This window comes from Solanum verrucosum, unplaced genomic scaffold, assembly GCF_900185275.1.
Source record: "Solanum verrucosum unplaced genomic scaffold, falcon-dt-bn FXZP01000062.1, whole genome shotgun sequence".
NCBI classification, from domain to species: Eukaryota; Viridiplantae; Streptophyta; class Magnoliopsida; order Solanales; family Solanaceae; genus Solanum; species Solanum verrucosum.
The window spans coordinates 7926692-7947069 of record NW_026020477.1 but is presented as its reverse complement, the minus strand read 5'-3'; the positions used below and the strand labels follow the sequence as shown (position 1 = coordinate 7947069).

Sequence of the window (20378 nt, the reverse complement as noted above, 5' to 3'; positions counted from 1 at the left end):
AGAAGATGTGCATAACCATCTTTAGCGAACAATGTAACAAGCATTCTTAGACATGATATTAACAAAATCATCCATGCTGTTTAATCAAATTAATGTGTCTATTCCTTAATAAACCAATACTACAATCACCAATGATCTTCAACTGTTTAGGTATTTGCATTCTCAAATCATCGAGGTCAGGCCAACCATATGAAAATTTGCCAATAATCGCATACTATAGATTCTCAATGACATTCATTCTGTCTACTTCCTCTTCCGTCCATGTGATTCTGGGCACTCCTCCTACATACTGAATCTGTTAGGCTGTTAAAGTAAGAGAAAAGAAATATCATAAGAGAGAGGCAAGGCCTGACCAGCACTAGAAGGAGGCTGGCTGGCGGCCATGTCAGTAGAATTCTATTAGGCCTGACTAGAGCGTGGATCAGGAGCTTAAACGAAAACTCACAAATCCATTTGAGATCAATGAAAGACTATGATACCGCTATCAAGTAGATATGGGAACTTTAGCCAACAGACTTAGAAATGAGGATGGTACAGCACGCAGCTGTCCCAGCCTTAACCCAGTCCTTCAACAAGTCCATTTCCATATTTTGTAATCCAACAAAACCATACAAGTAGAGAAACAACTATTAATAGATTAGCACAGAAGTGCTGTTCCATATTTTCTTTTGACAAACAGAAGTAACTGTGATCTCCAGATCAATGCAAAAATCTGAACATTATCTACAACACGGGATTTTGGCTATACTATGACTAGGATCATTCTAAAACTTTAAACAAGTTCTCCTTTACACTGCTGGTATCCATTCCAACAGACATTGTCTGCATCACCGAGCAAGCCTCTCTTCCTTTGCCTCGAGGGCATCCACCTCTTCATTTGACAGGTGATCGACAATTGGTTCATATGCATCAGCGTCCCTCTTCTTCCTGAGAACAGTCACATTTGAAATGTATGAATTCCAAAACTGGACTTGCTTATGAGATATGATTGAATTGAAATACAGATTAAAAAATCCTAGTTTCGATTTGGCTTTTATTTTTTATTGAATGAAAGAATATTAAGAAAAAGCAAGAGTGGTACCGGACGACACTTGATTTTATGCTGAATAGCTTCCCCAGGTCCAATGCAGGCAAACCTACTTTACTGTCAAAAAGATAATTATGAGGAAACAGATGTACCGAGGATAATGTAAAGGAAGATCTGTGATTTGATCAACCAAGATCAACATAAAAAGCATAGCTCAATGACACAAACCTGGCAGAGGGATGTTCCATTCCTCTGCGTCCTTTCTTATTAGCCCTGCTTTCTCTCGCGGATGCAACACTTTGCTTTGCAATCTGAAAAGTTAAATGCCCAAGATAGTCAAAGGACCTTGAAGTGGCTGGCCTTCAACTATGAACACATAGTTGGAATCCAGGTAGAAACAATTAGGTCATGTACGCCAAATGAATGATATATTCTCACCTCATAAAGTTGTTCTCTAATTGCTATGGCAATTGCAGGCTACAAAAAAAGGAGACAACTATCAAGAAGAAAGTATACCCAGTTTTTTAAAATAAAAAGGATACTGAAAAATGACAGTCTCACATAGTTGAACAGATTGTTTAGGATGCAAGTAAAACACTGCGTAATTATATAAAGTAATTACCCATGATTGTTTTCTAGGAGTAAAAGTGAGAAAGTAACACAAAACTACAATTTAGTGCCGTCCAAGAAGACACAACTACAGAAAAATGTGTCTCTTGATGGGATAATGTTGGGACAAAATCTCATTTAAATACTGAGCTACGTAAGAATCAGGCACTCACCATCTACTTCCATTGTTCAAATCTTTAAAAACATTAAAAACCCGTTGTTCAACTCTTTGAAAACATGAAATAATCAAAAGCTCTGCCTTCCCTCTCTATGGTTAACCTAATAACGAATGTTTCTTAAGGGGACTGGAGCAGGCTACCACGAGACAAAATATCCTCTTTCTAATGAGATTCGATTTGGAACTATTATATGTCGAGAGTTTACTTATACATGAACATATATATAAATCTTTTAACACATAAATACAAAGGCCTACAATATCGAGAGGTTTTAACATCCCCAATGCATGATTGTAACACAAGCTCTTAGTTGTATGTGTTTGTTCGTCCAGTTCCAATTATAGGGCTATTCGAACTTTAACTAACAAAATATAAAAAGTAGGTAACTAACTCCTCGTATTCTCATAGCTCTGTCAATGGTCTAACAAAGTTGAAATTATTTGACAGCATATTTTTGTCAAATAAATTCAGCATTGAAGAAAACTAGGTCACTTTCTTGATTAAGGAACTGTGCATTTTCCTAGAATTTCCCTCATGAGACTATCAAGAAATGAGACCTAATGGCATTTTAATTTTATGATTCCTTCATCAATCCTACCCCATTTACAAATTACAGAAAGATCTTTTCCTAGTTGTAGCAAAATAGGAGGGAGGTTGTCACGACCCAAAAATGGATCTGATGGCACTCGACAAGTCAGCCTAAAACCCAAATATCACAAACTATGCGGAAGTAAGACATATTGAAATCTCAAAATATCACAAGTGCAGATAACTAAGTCAACTTAATAAAACCCCCAAAACCTGGTTGTCACGTGTACAAGCCTTTAATATGTTATAATTGATTCAAAGAAAAAAAAATACAAGTCTCAAATGACATTGTTTCTAGAATAGAACAAGATCATAAATAGGAGAAAGAATGTCCGTTGAGATGACAAACAGCTACCTCACAAATCTCCATAGGAAGCCTCGAAAAAAAAAGAGAATAGAAAATATCACAAAGATCCGAGCACGTAACCTACAAAAATGTAGAAACAAGTGGTGAGTACCAAATCACACGGTACTCAGCAAGTAAACTTCTAAACACGAGCTATGGGGATAGAATACGGGTACTCCTTGCCACCCCAACCGAACCTACATAAAACCAGTCCAACCTAACATTTCACAATTTACATAGCTCACCAGCAACATTTTAACAATTACATATCCTCAACAACAAACTCAATATTCATCAATCACAAGTTCCACAGAAAGGCACTCACAAGATCACCAATGATAAAGATGTGCAATGCAATGTCAATATAGTGATGCATGTCTGACCTAACGATACACACCCCCTGTCTCTCAGTCTGGGACCCATATTTGTACATGCATCCGTCGCGGCGTGCAACACGACCCTCGATAATAAAATCTGTCGCGGCGCACGACACGTCCCTCGAAATGGTACCATCCTCTTTAATTTCTTATTCTTCCTCAATTCACATAACACTTATCACAACCATATGACATGTTCACACAAATAATGAGGAGATGACCATTTTCATAACAATGCACAACAACACAATCATGATACAACATCAACAATTAATCAATAAGCCTTTCAAACCATTCTCAACACATCACACACCAATAATTAATCACATTGCATTTATTTTTTTTGACAAAGGATCACATTGCATTTTATTACCACTTTTTCATCATTAGAGATATTCAATATGGACAAGTCAAACCATCACCAAGTTCTATTACATCCCAACACATACCACAAGGAAATACACAATTCTATACACTTAACAAGGGTACAGAAATCCACTTGTCTCAAATAATCGAGTAATTACTTTGGGACTTGAGTCTTCCCCTTTCATAAAGCTTCAAAAGTGCTTCCAGTCTATCAAATACATAATACTCAAAAGAATACGAATCTAATGACACCATATTACTATATTTTTAGTTTCGGCTCAAAAATTGGGTCAAAAAGGCATCCCGAGCCACCAAATTCAAATTTGAAATTTTCTTTCAGATTATGTTTACCCATGATAAAATAAACTCGCATGCAAAATTTCAGCTAAAACAAATCGTTATTCGACCCCCAAATAAAGATTTTGTTCTAAGAACCCTAGACAATCATTATAAATTATACACATTTCTACCCTAAAAAACTGTTCATAATCACATAAAAATTTATTAGAAAGGACAAGAATCATTACCTTAACACTTTGGGATAAAAATCCCAATTTTTCCTTTTCTTTTCTCCCTTTCTTTTCTTTTCTTCTTCTACGTATTTTTTTTCCTCTGAAGCAATGCTACTGTTTCTACGGACAAAGGATGAAGTGCAGCAATCGTCCGTAGAAACAGAAGCGTTGCTACAGAGTAAAAAAAAATACGCAGAAGAAGAAAAGAAAAGAAAGGGAGAAAAAAAAAGGAAAAAGGAGGAGAAAATTGGGATTTTTATCCCAAAGTGTTAATGTAATGATTCTTATCCTTTTAATTAAATTTTATGTGATTATGAACAGATTTTTAGGGTAGAAACATGTATAATTTATACTGATTTAAGAAAATATAGGTCTAGGGTTTTTAGAACAAAATCTTGATTTGGGGGTCAAATAACGATCCGCTTTAGCTGAAATTGTGAATGTGAGTTTATTTTATCATGGATAAACATAATCTGAAAGAAAATTTCAAATTCGAATTTGGTGGCTCGGGGTGACTTTTTGACCCAATTTTCGAGCTGAAACTAAATATAGTAATATGGGTGTCATTAGATTTGTATTCCTATGAGGATTATGTATTTGATAGACTGAAAGCACTTTGAAGTTTTATGAAAGGGGAAGACTCAAGTCCCGAAGTAATTACTCGATTATTTGAGGCAAGTGGATTTCTAAACCCTAGTTAAGTGTATAGAATCGTGTATTTCCTTGTGGTATGTGTTGGGATGTAATGGGACTTGATGATGGTTTGACTTGTCCATATAGAATAATTCTAATGATGAAAAAGGGGTAGTAAAAGGCAATGTGATTAATTATTGGTGTGAGATGTGTTGAGAATGATTTGAAAGGCTTATTGATTAATTGTTGATGTTGTATCACGATTGTGTTGTTGTGAATTGTGTATTGTTATAAAAAATGGTCATCTCCTCATTATTTGTGTGAACATGTCATTTGCATTGGTTTTGAGACATGATTGTAATAAGTGTTATGTGAATTGAGGGAGAATAAGAAATTAAAAAGGATGTACCATTTCAAGGGACATGTCGTGCGCCGCGACAGATACTATATTTCGAGGGACGTGTCACATGCCGCGACGGTTTCTATTATCGAGGGAAGTGTCGCACACTGCAATGGATGCATGGACAAATATGTCCCCCATGGATCCCGAAGTAAGAGACAGTGGGTGTGTATAGGTTAGACATGCATCATTATACTTGACATTGCATTTCATTGCATTGCACATATTTAACATTGGTGAACTTGATCTTGTGTGTTGCTGATCTTGTGAGTGCCTTAATGTGGAACTTGTGATTGATGAATATTGAGTTTGTTGTTGAGGATATGTAATTGTTAAAGTGTTGTTGTTGAGCTGGTGAGCTATTTATATGTAAATAGTGAATTGTTAGGTTGGACTGATTTTATGCAGGTTGTAATTGTGGAGGTTCTGTCGGGGTGGTAAAGAGTACTCGTATTCTATTCCCTTAGCTTGTGTTTAGAAATTTACTTGTTAAGTATCGTGTGGTTTGGTACTCACCCCTTACTTCTACATTTTTGTAGGTTACGAGCCCGAATCTTTGTGATACTTTCTATTCTCTTCTTTTTTCGAGGCTTCCTATGAAGATTTGTCATCTCAACGGACCTTCTTTCTCCTATTTATGATCTTGCTCTATTCTAGAAACAATGTCATTTGAGACTTGTATTTTTTTTCTTTGAATCAATTATAACACATTAAAGGCTTGTACACGTGACAACCAGGTTGTGGGGGTTTTATTAAGTTGACTTAGTTATTCGTACTTAAGATATTTTGAGATTTCAATGTCTTACTTCCGCATAGTTTGTGATATTTGGGTTTTAGGCTGACTTGTCGAGTGCCATCACATCCAATTTTGGGTCGTGACAAATGATATCAGAGCCCCAGGTTCATAGGTCTTACGTCTATACAAGCCGAGTTGAAATAGAGTCGAGGATCGATACAGAGACGTATGTACTTATCTTCGAGAGGCTACGGTGACTTTTAGGAAAAATCTTCACTTCTTGAATCTTTATTGTGCATCCTTTGTCCATTCAGATATTTATCGCTTCATTCCATTCTCTCTCCACTTATGTGATGACTCGTGCGTAGTTCCTCATGTGAGTAGTTAGTGTAGTGTATGGATTGGAGGTTAGATTTGGTTCAGAAGTGATAGACTTATGAAAAAGATGTGCAATCAAATTCGAAATGTTCAACAATTTGAAAGGGTTAATGTAAGGTGATGGCTCGATGATGCATTTTGAGGATATTTGAATGATGAGTTTTAACAATGGTTTGAAGGACTTCATGAACGTGTTATCTTTTTCAGGTTAGTTACCCCATTAACGGGAATAGTACTTTTGTGGTATAGGCAATATCTGGAGTGGTTTGACAATTGGAAGTGGAGTAATTAAAGGTATGGCTAGATAATGAACATTGTAACTTTGGAAAATACAGTTAGTAAAGTTGTCATAACATGTATGGATGGCTTAGCGAATGATGAGAATGATGTTGTGCCAATTGAGGTCAGCATCTCTACTAAGATTTCATAAATTGAGGGTATACCTAAAAGGGTTGTTACATAGGTTATTTTTATCTGCACAAGTTGCAAAATATTGAACCCAAAATATTCAGTTTTGTGTCAAAGATGTGGAAGTATTCTGGAATTTGAACATTGAATCTTGGGAGCACAGGGCTAATTTTTGGTACCACAATTGTCTCCAGCTAGCTGATATACTCTCTAATTAACCCAAAAAAGAATCAAACAGGAATGGGAAGAAAAAGAAGTATAGAAGGGCACCCCTTAACTTCATCACCCCATAACTTAAAAAGTATATCAGTATGATGAACATCACAAGAATATGCAATAACAAATGATAATTTTATGGGATGGAAACACAAACACTATTTTTATTCTCAACCAACAGAAAGGAAATAAATAGAGCTTACTCCAACTTCTGGGTCTTCAATTTTCATATCTTCACAAAATGTTCGTGCAAATTCTTCAGGATCACTCTCAAAATTGTTCATGTCCTGAAATTATTTTATTTCTCTTTGTATTAGTTAGCAACAAATGAGGCAGAGTAGTTGCTAATTTGATCACAGTTCTTACCAAAGCAAGATAGATGAAGAATGAGACATCCAACAACTTACCCAAAAAAAGTGGTCCTTGATAACTGTGTGATTTACTCGGAGATCAAGCTGGATGAGCCCGGAAAAGAAAGGGAAATAGATAAATACAAGTACCTAATTCTAATGATGAACCCTCGGCAGTTGAGACCACCAAAGTCAGTAAGATAGGTCTCTTTCACAGTAATTTTCTTTTGGGATGAATAATCTTTCAACGTAATGTCATCAATATCAACAAAAAACAAATGTGACAAACCTTGATAGGAACAACTTTCTCGCCAGTGTGCATATCTTGTCCTTCATATGACCGAAATTCTGTCAACTGTGACTACAAAATTGGAAGTGGAGAAGCCAATAAGATAAGTTGCAGGAAACAACAAAAAAAGAAGCATGTACCCTAAGCAGCCATTTTACTACAGAGATCACCAGACACTAGAGCAATACCAATTTGTTATCCAGAAAAAGGAATAGCAGATATGAAGGGATTTTTTTAAGATTGGTAAACAGGAAACAGCCAGAAAATAAAATTTTATAGCCAAAGGACATTAAGGGAAAATATTGTTGAATCATATTTATAGCCAGATGACCTACATACTATGCCACAAGTGAGTCTAGACGAAAGTTCCTACATCAATGGAAGAATACAGTTGAGGTTTCTCCAAAATTTAGTGTTCTGTAAAGACTAAGTTAACATCTTATGAACAGCCTTTTGGTCATTTATCCAGATCTGCCTAGTGAGTTACGTCACTCAACTTGCACTCCAAGTACTCTATCTTAGTCCCGCACAACCTAAACCCTAGACTCCGGAATTGGGATATATACTATTGATTATGCATAACAGTGCCACAACATTGACTAAGTTTAGCAAGGAAATTTTTTATTTTTTTTTTGAGAATGGTAAACTTTACTTCTATATAGCCACAGGTGTACTACAACAAAGTGTAGTCCCCCATCACAAAATTCTCTTTACAAAATCCTAATAATTCTAATTACAACCAGTCAATTGCATTAAAAACATTTCCAATGTTGTCTATAGCTACTTGTTTACACCAAAAATAGTAAAGGCCTAAGCAGTCTGTCTTGATCTTCTGTATGTTGCTCTTTTTGCCTTCAAAATGTCTCTGATTTCTCTCCTTCCATATGGTCCACCAGATACATGCGGGAACCATCTTCCATCTCTCCTTTCTTCCTGCATTTCCATCATTGTTCCAACTTTTTAGTACTTCTTTGATTCTCCCAGGTTTCACCCACCTGATCTTCCTCTTGTGTAAGAACGTCTGCCACAGTTGGTCTGTCCATTTACAATGCAAAAAGAGATGGTTCACTGTCTCTATTTGTTCTTCACATAGATAGCATCTAGAGCATAGGTTGTGTTTCCTCTTGTTGAGGTTTTCAAGAGTGAGGACTGCTTCCTTTGTCAGTAACCATGTAAAGTAGTTTACCTTATAAGGCACTTTGGCCTTCCAAATCATTCTCCATGGCCATCCTATCTCCTGAGTATTTAGCAAGGAAATTTGATTTTCCGAAATTGAATTTTGTTTTGGAAAGGTGTTGTTGGAATAGATAGGGTACGGCTTTTGGAGTTACTTTTGAACATAGGACATAGATTGGTTGCTTGGAAAGTGAAGAAGATGAAATGAACTCTATGTTAGCCATTAAAACTTGCTTAAGCTTGATTTTGAAAATTTAAATTTCCAAAATTGGAATTTGTTTCGAGTGGCTGTTGGACTAGATTTGGTACATCTCAGGGAGTTTGAATCTCATTTTTGGGACGATTAGTGGAGATTTGAATTAAAATTTGAGCCTATTTCGAAGTAGAAGAGGAATATAGAAGAAGATGAGATATGTATCTCTTGTGTATCCCTCTGTGAATCATTTGTATATCCCATATGACCATATGTATCAAATGAGTAGCTCCTGTGTATCCCCTATATATCCATGTATACCTGTGCATGAGATACATAAGTCGTAGAGAAACTTTTCAACTATGATGTTTGATTCCAAACCACCTCTGATCTTCCTTTAAATTTGTATATTGCCTCGTCTATGTGTTTTCGATGAATTCCAACCATACCCATTGAAAACAATCTTTTCTTCCCAAGGTAACTTTTCGTGGCTAAGCATGGTTAAATGATTAAATTGGTTAATTGGCAGTAAACTTCTTGTTTTTATACATCCCGGTAGTTGGCTCTTTTTTGCAAGGGGAGAGTTAAACCAAGAGGGCCAATAACTTTGCCATGCAAATAAAGAGGAAAGTTCAAATTAACCACCTGAAGTATTCAATTTGTCTTACATTTGTCCTTCGCTTAGCTTTTGTTCCATAAAAGCCCCCACAACATTAATTTTGTCTCATATTTGGCCCCTCAATCAAAGGGTTATGTAGCTTAGCTCTGACATTTGCCACATTGGAGCTACAGAAACAAAACAAAGATTACCCCTAACTATCAAATTAGTTATATATACCCTCTACAATAATTTGAAGGATGCTCCTAAACATTGAAAAGGTTAAAATATATACCTACACAACTAGACCAATTTTTCCACTAGGAAATCATTAGTAGGAGGGACATATCTGAGACTTAGGCTTATATAAGGCTCCTATGAGCCAAAAGGTGAACAAGGGTCAAGGGACATATATAAAACAAAACTCAAACATTAGGGGTAATTTATAACAGAAGTAAATGTATTCCTCGACTACAAGGTAAGTAGTCCAACTTCAACTCCTTACTTTTATGTATTTCAATTCCTTACTTTCATTGACATAAGCAAGCGTCAGTCGGCCTATGTTGATCGGACTCTTCAAAAATGTCAACGGGTGCGTGTCGGATTCGCCAAATGTAGTGTATTTTTGGAGAATCCAACACGGTGCGGCATCAAAAGTGAAGAGTCCACGCAACTAAGAGCATCACTATATCAGCTTACTTACCAACTTGTAAAACAACAACTTACCATAAGTGATAAAATTATATATTTAGGTAGTTGATTGTCCAAGGTCAACCAGATGATACTCGGCAAATGATTAATTGGAATCTTCCTTTTTTCCTTCAGTAAGTCAATAAAAGATTGAACCGCAATGATTAACCTGCTTCAATGCACAAAACCTTGCACTCCTACCTTCCAAATGTGAGAGGAGATCTTGAGCAAGTAAATAAATTTCTGGATTAGCATGCATTTACTGTTTCTGGCATAAAGTCTTGTCTTTGCTCTATTTACCCGGTATAAAATAGAGCATTCTCTTAACTTTTTGCCATCAACTTGCTTTTGAAGCTCCCTTCACTAGCAATACTTCACACCCTGTGAGTCTCTCTTGAGAGAGCTCCCTCTCCCCCACCCAACCTTTCTTCTGAAACAATAGAAAATTAAGCAAAAAAAGTAACAAGATTTTCAATTTCATACCCCAAGAAAAATGTCAGCCTATATACCTAAAGAAATGATGGTTCAAATCTTCTCAAGGCTCCAATCCGGATCTCTACTCCGATTTAGGTGTGAATCAAAATCATGCAACTCATTAATTTCAAGCACTGAATTCATATGGCTGCACACCAAACACACTGTTCTTTCAAAACCTCCAACTGGTAAAATAGTTAGGTACTTCTCAAAAGCTCAAAGGAAGGAAAAATATTATATTCAACCTACTGATGCATTACGCGGTATTGAAACTGAAGTAAGAATAGGTGCCCTTTCAGTGTGATAGTGCGATATTATTATAGGATTGTGGGTATATGCAATGGATTCCTCTGTTTGTAAGATGATTTATTTGGGTAAAGAAATCTTTTGGTACTTTGGAACCCTAGGATAGTCAGTCGACAGCTGTCTCACCCTCCCAAATTCCAAAGCCTCCTCTTTGTTTTGACAACTTAGGGACTTGTATGTCTGTCTTTGGATTTGGCTTTGCAATTAAAACGAGAGATTACAAGGTTGTGAGGATGACATATGCTCATGGTGACGGTGGGTACTTGGTACCGCCTAAGGTTGAGATATATGCACTTAATTCAGGAATTTGATGGTTTTATTCGAGACATTGGTGTTGTGGAGTACTTCTGGAAACAACTTGTGGTTTGTGAGAAACTCCACTGGACTGCATACAGGAGAACTAGGGAGGGGAGGGTGAATAACTTAATAATGGTGTTTGACCTGGATGAGGAGATTTTTCAGGAATTATCATTACCAGAAAGTTTGGCTAGTGAACCACCTACAAATCTGAATGATGCCAAGTGTCACTTTCATGTTTTACATATTTAGAGTTGGCTTTGTAGACGAATTAGTAGCAGCCAGTACTTCCAGCATTTGTGAGCCCAGTTCTCCTTCGATGCATTAGAAGTGATTAGCAATGTAATTTAGGAGCCAGAAGTGGTAATATAGGAAATTTTGAGTGTCTATAGAGTACTTAATAGTACTACTAGAGTAAGAAGGAGATCTATTCAAATGCCCATTCCAAAGAAGGAGAATGAGCATATAATCAAAGTTCCAAGCTCTAAAAAAAGAATAGGTGCAATGGCATAGATACGCTGAGAGTGATTAGCAATGTAACTAAAGGAGCCAGAAGCGACCACATAGGAAATTTTAAGTGTCTATCAAGTACTATTTAATTGCACTACTAGAGGAAGAAAGGAGATCGCTTCAATGCTCTCCCCAATGAATGAGGCTACGTATATAAACCAAGGTTCCAGGCACTGACGATTTCAATCTAGCTTTATATAAATAAAAAAATGCTTGGCCTATTGTGAAGCAGGCTTGTTAGGCTCTCAATCACCTTCCATCAATTTTTGTTTAGGATTAAGCCTGTTATGCATCTCAAATTATTAGCACTTTCCAAAAATGCATGCATCATGATCTCAATATTGGAGATTCCCTGATTCTCTTTGTAAATCGGCTCAGGAGTAGCTTCTTCTAAAGCAACTTACAAACACCTCAAAGGGAGGAATAAGATTTCCTGCCTCTAAAAGGAAACCAAAGAATTAAAAGAAAAATAATCCTTCATATGGCTTTTAAGTAACACAAATGTCTCACTATTAGCAAGGAGCAGTTTGAGTTTTTCTCCGTACTTTTATGCTCCTTGTCCTTGCGCTCATTTGGTCAATTATCAAATGGCACCAGTTTGACAGCCAATGGTGGATCTGTATATGTTGGGTCCCATCAAAATGACATTGACTTCCCAGCTACGCAACATATTTCCCCTCATGGAAGTCATCACCAAAAGTCAGCTTCCTTCATGTCTAGCAATAGAGGCTTAGGTCTATTTCATAACTTTCAAGGTTCACGACTTTATGTATACAATGTGATGGATTTTCTAGATTTCGGATTAGGATATCAACTACAAAATCGAATCTTTTTTATGACAATGTTTTCCAGGCGTGCTATTCCGACAGTACCTATTACCTCACACCAACACAGGTACCGCGTAGCTGTGTCAACAAAAGCTTAGGCAGATAAAAAGAATCACCTAAGGTTCTTTCAATACAAGAGAATCTCTTTTTTTAAAAGGCTCTATGCAAGAGAATCTCTTTGGAAGGTGATGACATTATTTGGACCAGAAATTGCTTGTTGATACTGAAGATTGTCAAATTTGTGCACGTCGGGAGAGGAGAGAGATTCTTGATTTCAGCATGTACAGATAGAAGTTTAAGAAGAAACAAAGAGCATTCCAGAACAGACACTATCAGTGATCTCAAATAAAGACAAAATCTCAGGCCACGTGACTTTTAAGAAGGCTGGTTGATTTGAACCAGCAAGGAGAAGAGTAGGAATCACGTAATCTTCAGAAGAAAATTAACAACTCGCATTATAGATCTAATCACCACCCCCACACACACAAAAAACTCAACCACAGATTATCCCATTAAGCAGGAGGAAAGATGACAGAATGGTGCATATAACATGCTCTATTCTTTTTTCAAATTCAAAATGTTCATAATTGAGGTTTTAAGACTTCTTATAAAAACCTGAATGGATTGAGCAATCTGAGTGACAAAAGCAGGAGGAAGTTTCAAATCCTTCACAGTTCTCTTCGCAAACACCACCACCTCTGAGTCAGGATCTGTAATTAAGAAGTTCAAAGAAGGACAACAGCTTACTCAGTTCAAGATGATTTTAAGTAAACTACAATTTTCCCTTCTTTAAAAGTGACCTACAGAACCATTCACTAAAGAGATAATATATATGGCTTTGTATATGAAGCATCACATCGGAAAAAGCAATTTAGCACAAAAGTTATCAAATTTTGCATAGGTTTCAAGCATCTTTTGCCAGAACATAAGCTCTACAACATTACTATTTGTTTAAGAAGGACAACAGCTTACTCAGTTCAAGATGATTTTAAGTAAACTACAATTTTCCCTTCTTTAAAAGTGACCTACAGAACCATTCACTAAAGAGATAATATATATGGCTTTGTATACGAAGCATCACATCAGAAAAAGCAATTTAGCACAAAAGTTATCAAATTTTGCGTAGGTTTCAAGCATCTTTTGCCAGAACATAAGCTCTACAACATTACTATTTGTTTTCCAAGATAGCACTCAGCCAAGGTCATCAGTTATAAAGCCATGTTCAAGGAATACTAGATCCAATTTTTATCACACCAGAGCATCCGTTAGGGTGCTAACTTTTTCTTTGAAGTCCTCAGAAACCAAAGTGGTAACATTCAATATTTAGAATAAAAGATTTGAACCTTGATTGGGAGAAAATACTAACTAAAAGCATCAAATAATGGTACAAGAAAACAGCTAGGTGCTTAATAGGGTACAATGCAGAAGCAGGAAATCATTTGCTTATTGCTGTATTATATAAATGTAAAAAACCAAATAGATAAAAGCTTACCATTAGGGTTCCAAGTAAAAGCATCTTTAAATCTTTGGCCATCAATTTCGATGTCGAGACGGATAGGAACAAGATTCTCAGCTGTTGGCCTGTAATTTAGATATAACTTTTGTTAAACATTAGAAACGAATCATTCTTATACCATCACATATATGTATGTATATTAAAAGTGAAAGGAAGAGAAAGATGAACAAGGCGGTTACATTCTGAACTTCACTGGGTTCTTCAGTGAAGAAGATGCCGATTGGGGTTTCATCACTGCTTAGTTCAATCTGAAAACAAAAACAAAAACTGAAAAAAAGGAATCTGGCTAATAATTGCAACATTGAGATTGAGAATTAATATAGAAAATGGTAATGCATTTAATTTGTTGTGAGCAAATTCACAGTTACTATTTTGACACTTCACATTAGGAAAAGGGTTTAGGGCTTACTTTCAACAGAATATAAGAATCAGATATATAGAAGGAAAACCTGTAATTCGATGTCGACAGAAGGAGGAAGGAAATCGCCGACGACGTCGCCGGAGAAAACCGTAGTGACACAGCCGTTCATATAAAACCTAATATCAAATATTTATATGTGCATATATATTTTGTTAAAAATTGTTGCTCACACCTTTTATTTAGCCTAGATTCCAAATACTTTTACTAAGTAGGCGTTTGGTCATGCGATACCATATCAGGATATGGTATCGTGAGATGGAATCAGTGTTTGGACATGTGATTTTACGCTGATTCCATCTCATGATTCCATATCATGAGAGGTGATACCATATTCTCCAAAAACCATGATATGGAATTACATGGTGATTCCATATCATGATTTGAGATTTTTTAATACAATAATTGATCCATTAGTTTATATTTTGTTAAAACAACCCCACATTTATATCTGCTAACTATTTGTTTCATATGTAAATAAAATTTATAATCACATCATTACTTTTTAAAATTTATTATTCTCACCGACATAAAATTTATTATTCTCACCAACATATAGTTACTTTAACTCACACCTCACGATTGTGAAACTTTTCAACATTTACTTGAAACAATTAACCGGCATGTTAAAATAGTTGTCGAGGCAATTAGTAAGATATTAGTATTTAGTTACATATTTCCGCCACATGGTAACTTTAAATTCCATCCTTAAAATAAATATTATTTATTTACACAAAACTGTCTCATTTACGTCACATATGTTTTTAGTAATTCTTTATAAAATGTTTTTTGGTAGATAAATATTATATTGTTGATGCTAGTTTCCGAAACACAAAAGGATTTTTAGTTCCATACAAAGGACTACACTATCATTTGCAAGATTATCGAGGAAGTGAAAGAGAGCTTCAAAATGCCAAAGAACTATTTAATTATAGGCATTCATCTCTACGCAATGTGATTGAACGGACTTTTGGAGCTTGGAAAAATAGATTTAGAATATTGAAACAAGGCATGAACCATTATGATATTGATACACAAGTGAAAATTGGCATAGCTTGACATAATTATTTGCGAAAATACCAAAATAGTGATGAAATATTTATGGTCTATGAACATGAAGATATAGTTGCGGAGGATATTGACCAACAAATGGCTCAAAGTAACAATGTTGGTTCGTCTTCTCGGTCACATGATCGAGAAATGCAAGTTCAACGTGAGGATAGTGTTTATACTATGTGGGAGGATTATATTAAAGACTAGTACACTACAATTTATGTTCAATTTTTTTTATTAAATTAAAGTTAGATAAAACAATTACTTAAGTGGAGAACAAATAACTTTGTAATAATTTATTATGCGATTTTATAATTTTTTATTTATTTGATAGGATTGAATAAAAAATTGGGGTTATTTTAATAGTTTTACAACTTATGGGATTTTTTTGTTTATAAGAAAATATACAACACAAAAATTCCATATCGCATTTCCAAACAAACCTTCAATTTCATCTCATGATTCCATATCATGATACCATATCGCATGGCCAAACGGGCCCTAAGTAGGCGTTTGGCCATGCGATACCATATCACGATATGGTATCTTGAGATGGAATCAGCGTTTGGACATGCAATTTTATGCTGATTCCATCTCATGATTCCATATCATGAGAGGTGATACCATATTCTCCAAAAACCATGATATGGAATTATATGGTGATTCCATATCATGATTTGGGATCTTTTAATACAATAATTGATCCATTAGTTTATATTTTGTTAAAACAACCCCTTATTTGTATCTACTAACCATTTGTTTCATATGTAAATAAAATTTATAATTACATCATTACTTTTTAAAATTTATTATTCTCACCGACATAAAGTTTATTATTCTCACCAACATATAGTCATTTTAACTCACACCTCACGATTGTGAAACTTTTCAACATTCACTTGAAACAATTAACCGGCATGTTAAAATAGTTGCCGAGGCAATTAGCAAAATGACACCAACATTTATACAACCAAAAAATATGACTAGTGTACATTCCAAAATTCGACATAGTACTCGATTTTTGCCTTGGTTTAAGGTAAAATTCCAATCACATTGATAAATTTATTTTATGGCCTTAATAAGTGCACATTTATATTTTATGTGCAAGTTATTAGTATTTAGTTACATATTTCCTATCAACTTTGTTTAAAGAGATAATATTTATTTTATGACTTTGCATTGTCTTGGAAGCATTTTTTTTATTACTCTTACAAACATTTTTTTTATGAAGTGCATTCTATAATGCTTCCAATTTATTTTATGTTCACTAAACTAATATTGATGTATTTTTTTATTTGGTAGGATTGTGTTGGTGCGATTGATGGAACATATATAGAAGGGGAGGTTCCTAAAGCAGTGCAACAAGCATATAGTAATCGCAAAGAAGGTTCCTAAATCGGTGCAACACTACAATTTATGTTCAATTTTTTTATTAAATTAAAGTTAGATGAAACAATTACTTAAGTGGAGAACAAATAACTTTGTAATAATTTATTATGCAATTTTATAATTTTTTGTGTATTTGATAAGATTGAATAAACAATTGGGGCTATTTTAATAGTTTTATAACTTATGAGATTTTTATGTTTATGAGAAAATATACAATACAAAAATTTCGTATCGCATGTCCAAACAAACCTTCAATTTCATCTGATGATACCATATCATGATTCCATATCATGATACCATATCGCATGGCCAAACGGGCCCTTGATTCTGTTATAATTATAACAACCTCTGGAGGAGGTAGCAACAAATTATTCTTTTATATAATCTTCTCACATTCTACGAACAATCTCTTCCCGATAAGCTTTCATTTCTAGATCAGATGACTGAGAAGATGAAATAATATTGTTACTTTGAGTCGATTGTTCGTCATCTTCATTAGTAATCATATCATCATGTTCATGTTCATTGAAAATTTCATCACTGCTTTGATTTTCACGCAAAAAATTATGTAATACAACACAAACAACTACTATTTTCACCGGCATGTCTAATTCATAGTTGTTATACCTTGTCATTATAATTACAATCTATTAAAATTGTTCTTTTTTCTCAATTTTATCATTCAAATTAGAACTCGAACTTTTTTGGATGAGATAGTAACAAACTATTCATATTGATATATACTAGTGGAAAGTAGTAAATTATGAGTATTTTTTATAAAATATAAAAGTTTTGGGTAATTTTTAAATTTTTTAAAGTTTTCAAATATTTCTCAAGTTCCCAAAAACTAGTTTTTTCTAGTATATGGGAACTTGAGATTCTTGGCAAAAAAAAATTGCCAAGTTATGTTGCCAAACGCCAACGGCCAAATTTTTCTCAAATATTCCTAAATAAAACTTGGGGCCAAACGGGTCCTTAAATTTTAAAAATCATTTTTTTTAAGAAACATGTATCTCTAAAATTTAGGGGCGGACGCTCTATTCTTTGGTTCAATTTTATCAAATTTCAATTAATTTTAAAACTTTTGGTTTTGAAAAAGTGTGCCTTGAATATTGAACCAAACTAATTCAATTTAAAAATAAATAAATATATAAACTACTATATATGATTTCGAGAGGGAAACATGGGTTACGTAAACCTAGAAAACCTTCTAGATATGACATATTAATTGATATATAATTTAAGTCTTGATAATTGAGTTAGTTAATAAGTAATTGATGCTCTGGATAAAATAGAAAAATAACAACTATGTTTTCTTAATATGTCAAAAGCAGTGAGTGAAAATATATTTTTAAAAGGCGGAATGACCTGGGAGACCCATGTACTTGGCTCCATTTGTAAGTTAGACCCTCCTACTTATTAATTTGTCAACTGAATCCCTAAACTCATCAGAACGTAATATTTAAACCTTTTTTTCATCTGACTAGTGTGTGTGAAGTACAATTGCTTACACGTGGAATTTCATGTCATTTTTAATGACATGTAAGAAATTACATGTTAATTTTTTTTAAAAAAAAAATCAATTAAGCCACTTTTGTAATTTCTGGAAATTTTAGATAAGCATTTTAAAAAAAATAATTATATTCCAAATAAGCATGTTCTTCATATTTATTCCAAATTGAACACTAAATTCATGTCAAATAGATGAGATTTTTTCCCATTTGACTTGAAAATTCAAATAGAAGTTCACCACCACAAATCCAACTAATCTCAATCACAATTTTGAATAAATTCCACAAATTCACAAGACCCATTTGTTATTTTTCAAGTTTTCTCTAACTTATCAATGGAATTTTAATTTTTCAATATCCACCATTATCCTTCGTGTTAATCCATACTTAGACCTTTTTTTTTTAAGCATAAAAAAACAAATAATAATCTCAATACTTTTAGACCTGGACTGGACCTATTCTGATTCTGAATTATCCGTCGCTACGCTGTTCCTAAGGACTAGCACTAAAAAACTAAAATCCAAAAGACTTTTAGACTAAGTGGTTAGGGTGTGGGGTTGATTTGTAGTGAAAAAAAAGTGTGGGTCGAGAAGAAAGTGGATGAAGGAGAGAATGAAGAGGAGGAGAGTGGGTGTGGTGGATGAAATTCCAAGAAAAAGAAGAGAGAAGGGGGGCTGGGGACGGAGGAGAGAGGGGTAGGGGTGGGGGTGGGGTGGGAGAGGGATGGTTGAGGAAGATGAGTTTTTTTTTTTTTTTAAAATAAAATTGAAAATTATTATTATTATTATTATTTAAATATTTTTAATGTAAAATACATTATTTACTCGCTGTCAAACGCGTGTAATCACGTAAATTTCCAACTCGGCATTAACAATGCCACATAAGTCCGATCAATGGTCAAAGAGGTTTAAAATATGGAGAAATATTGTGTTCTGATCAGTTTAGGGATTCAATTGGCAAATTGATAAGTAGGAGGGTCCAACTTACAAACGGAGTCAAAGTACAAGGGTCTTCCAGGTCATTCCGCAAATTTTTAAATAATAGACAAAAAATGAAGGGAATAATAAATAAATAAATAAGGGAAAAAATAGGAGAAAATTGTATTCATAAATCACATTCATTACTCATTTGTTTTCTACACTTCCTCTTTAAGGAACTAAAAGTTGTTTCAACACTATATATAAAAAAATGTGGGACGAGATTTTTTTTGTCTTATTTGGAATTTTATATAGAGCTTAAAAAAATAAAGTAGCCTTTTGAATTTTATGATTTAAGATTAAAAATATATTTAATGTACCAATTTCGCAATATTTTTTTACTGAATTTCATCATAGTTTCCACTTGAGCTTCCGATTAGGGATTTGATAGTTTTCAATACTAGAGTTTTTCCTTACCGAATGTCTTATTGTGAACTTGTTCAACTTATGCATGCATGAGTATTAGGTTTCCTGGTAATTAGTTCAAAAAATTAGTTTTTTTTTAGTCCAGGGTACTTAAAACAAATTATAGTTTAGATGTAAATACATAAAAAACTTCAAGTTCAGAAGGGACGGGGGAGGGGTAATGAGCCCTTTTGCCTATAATAAAAGGAGAATACATATTAATACGAGTGGAGGGATTTCAACCCTCTCACCACAAATTATATTAATAAAAAATAAATAAAAATTCATATAATTTGAAGCTTATTTATCATTGAATATTCAATAAAATGTAGTAAAAAAGAGTACGTAATATTTTGATTAAGATATGTGTTAGTTTCTTAAGGAAATACGTTTCGAATTTTAAAAAAAATCTTTTTTATGCCACCCCCTAATCCTACCCCTTACCCCTTACCCTCTCACCCTGACCATTTCGTCAATTTTATATTAAGAAAAAAAATATTTTTGGAAATTGTTTCAAAGTTAAAAAACTTTCTTTTTTTTAAGCCTCCCCCTACCCGTCAATTTTTTTTCTTTTTAAAAAATTGGTTTTGAAAAAATAAAAATTCCGTTCAGGTCCTGGGTCGG

At 34.3% G+C, this 20378-nt stretch overlaps 3 protein-coding genes across 4 annotated transcripts in view; 1 reads left to right on the top strand and 2 right to left on the bottom strand.

The window, feature by feature from the left end:
• Positions 1–20378, bottom strand: part of LOC125809192 (uncharacterized) — a 511850-nt gene that overhangs the window by 71992 nt on the left and 419480 nt on the right. The gene's annotated exons all lie outside the window — the stretch shown is intronic.
• Positions 1–20378, top strand: part of LOC125809132 (E3 ubiquitin-protein ligase BRE1-like 1) — a 139115-nt gene that overhangs the window by 92474 nt on the left and 26263 nt on the right. The gene's annotated exons all lie outside the window — the stretch shown is intronic.
• On the bottom strand, positions 625–14533 carry LOC125809187 (chromatin structure-remodeling complex protein BSH-like). Its single transcript, XM_049488843.1, has 11 exons — positions 14451–14533; positions 14181–14249; positions 13978–14066; positions 13101–13195; positions 7415–7486; positions 7183–7230; positions 6979–7062; positions 1466–1504; positions 1256–1338; positions 1082–1144; positions 625–927 (listed from the first exon to the last, which is right to left on the bottom strand). The coding sequence occupies exons 2-11, from the start codon at positions 14231–14233 to the stop codon at positions 828–830; spliced, it is 726 nt and encodes a 241-aa protein (XP_049344800.1). The 5' UTR covers positions 14234–14249; positions 14451–14533; the 3' UTR covers positions 625–827.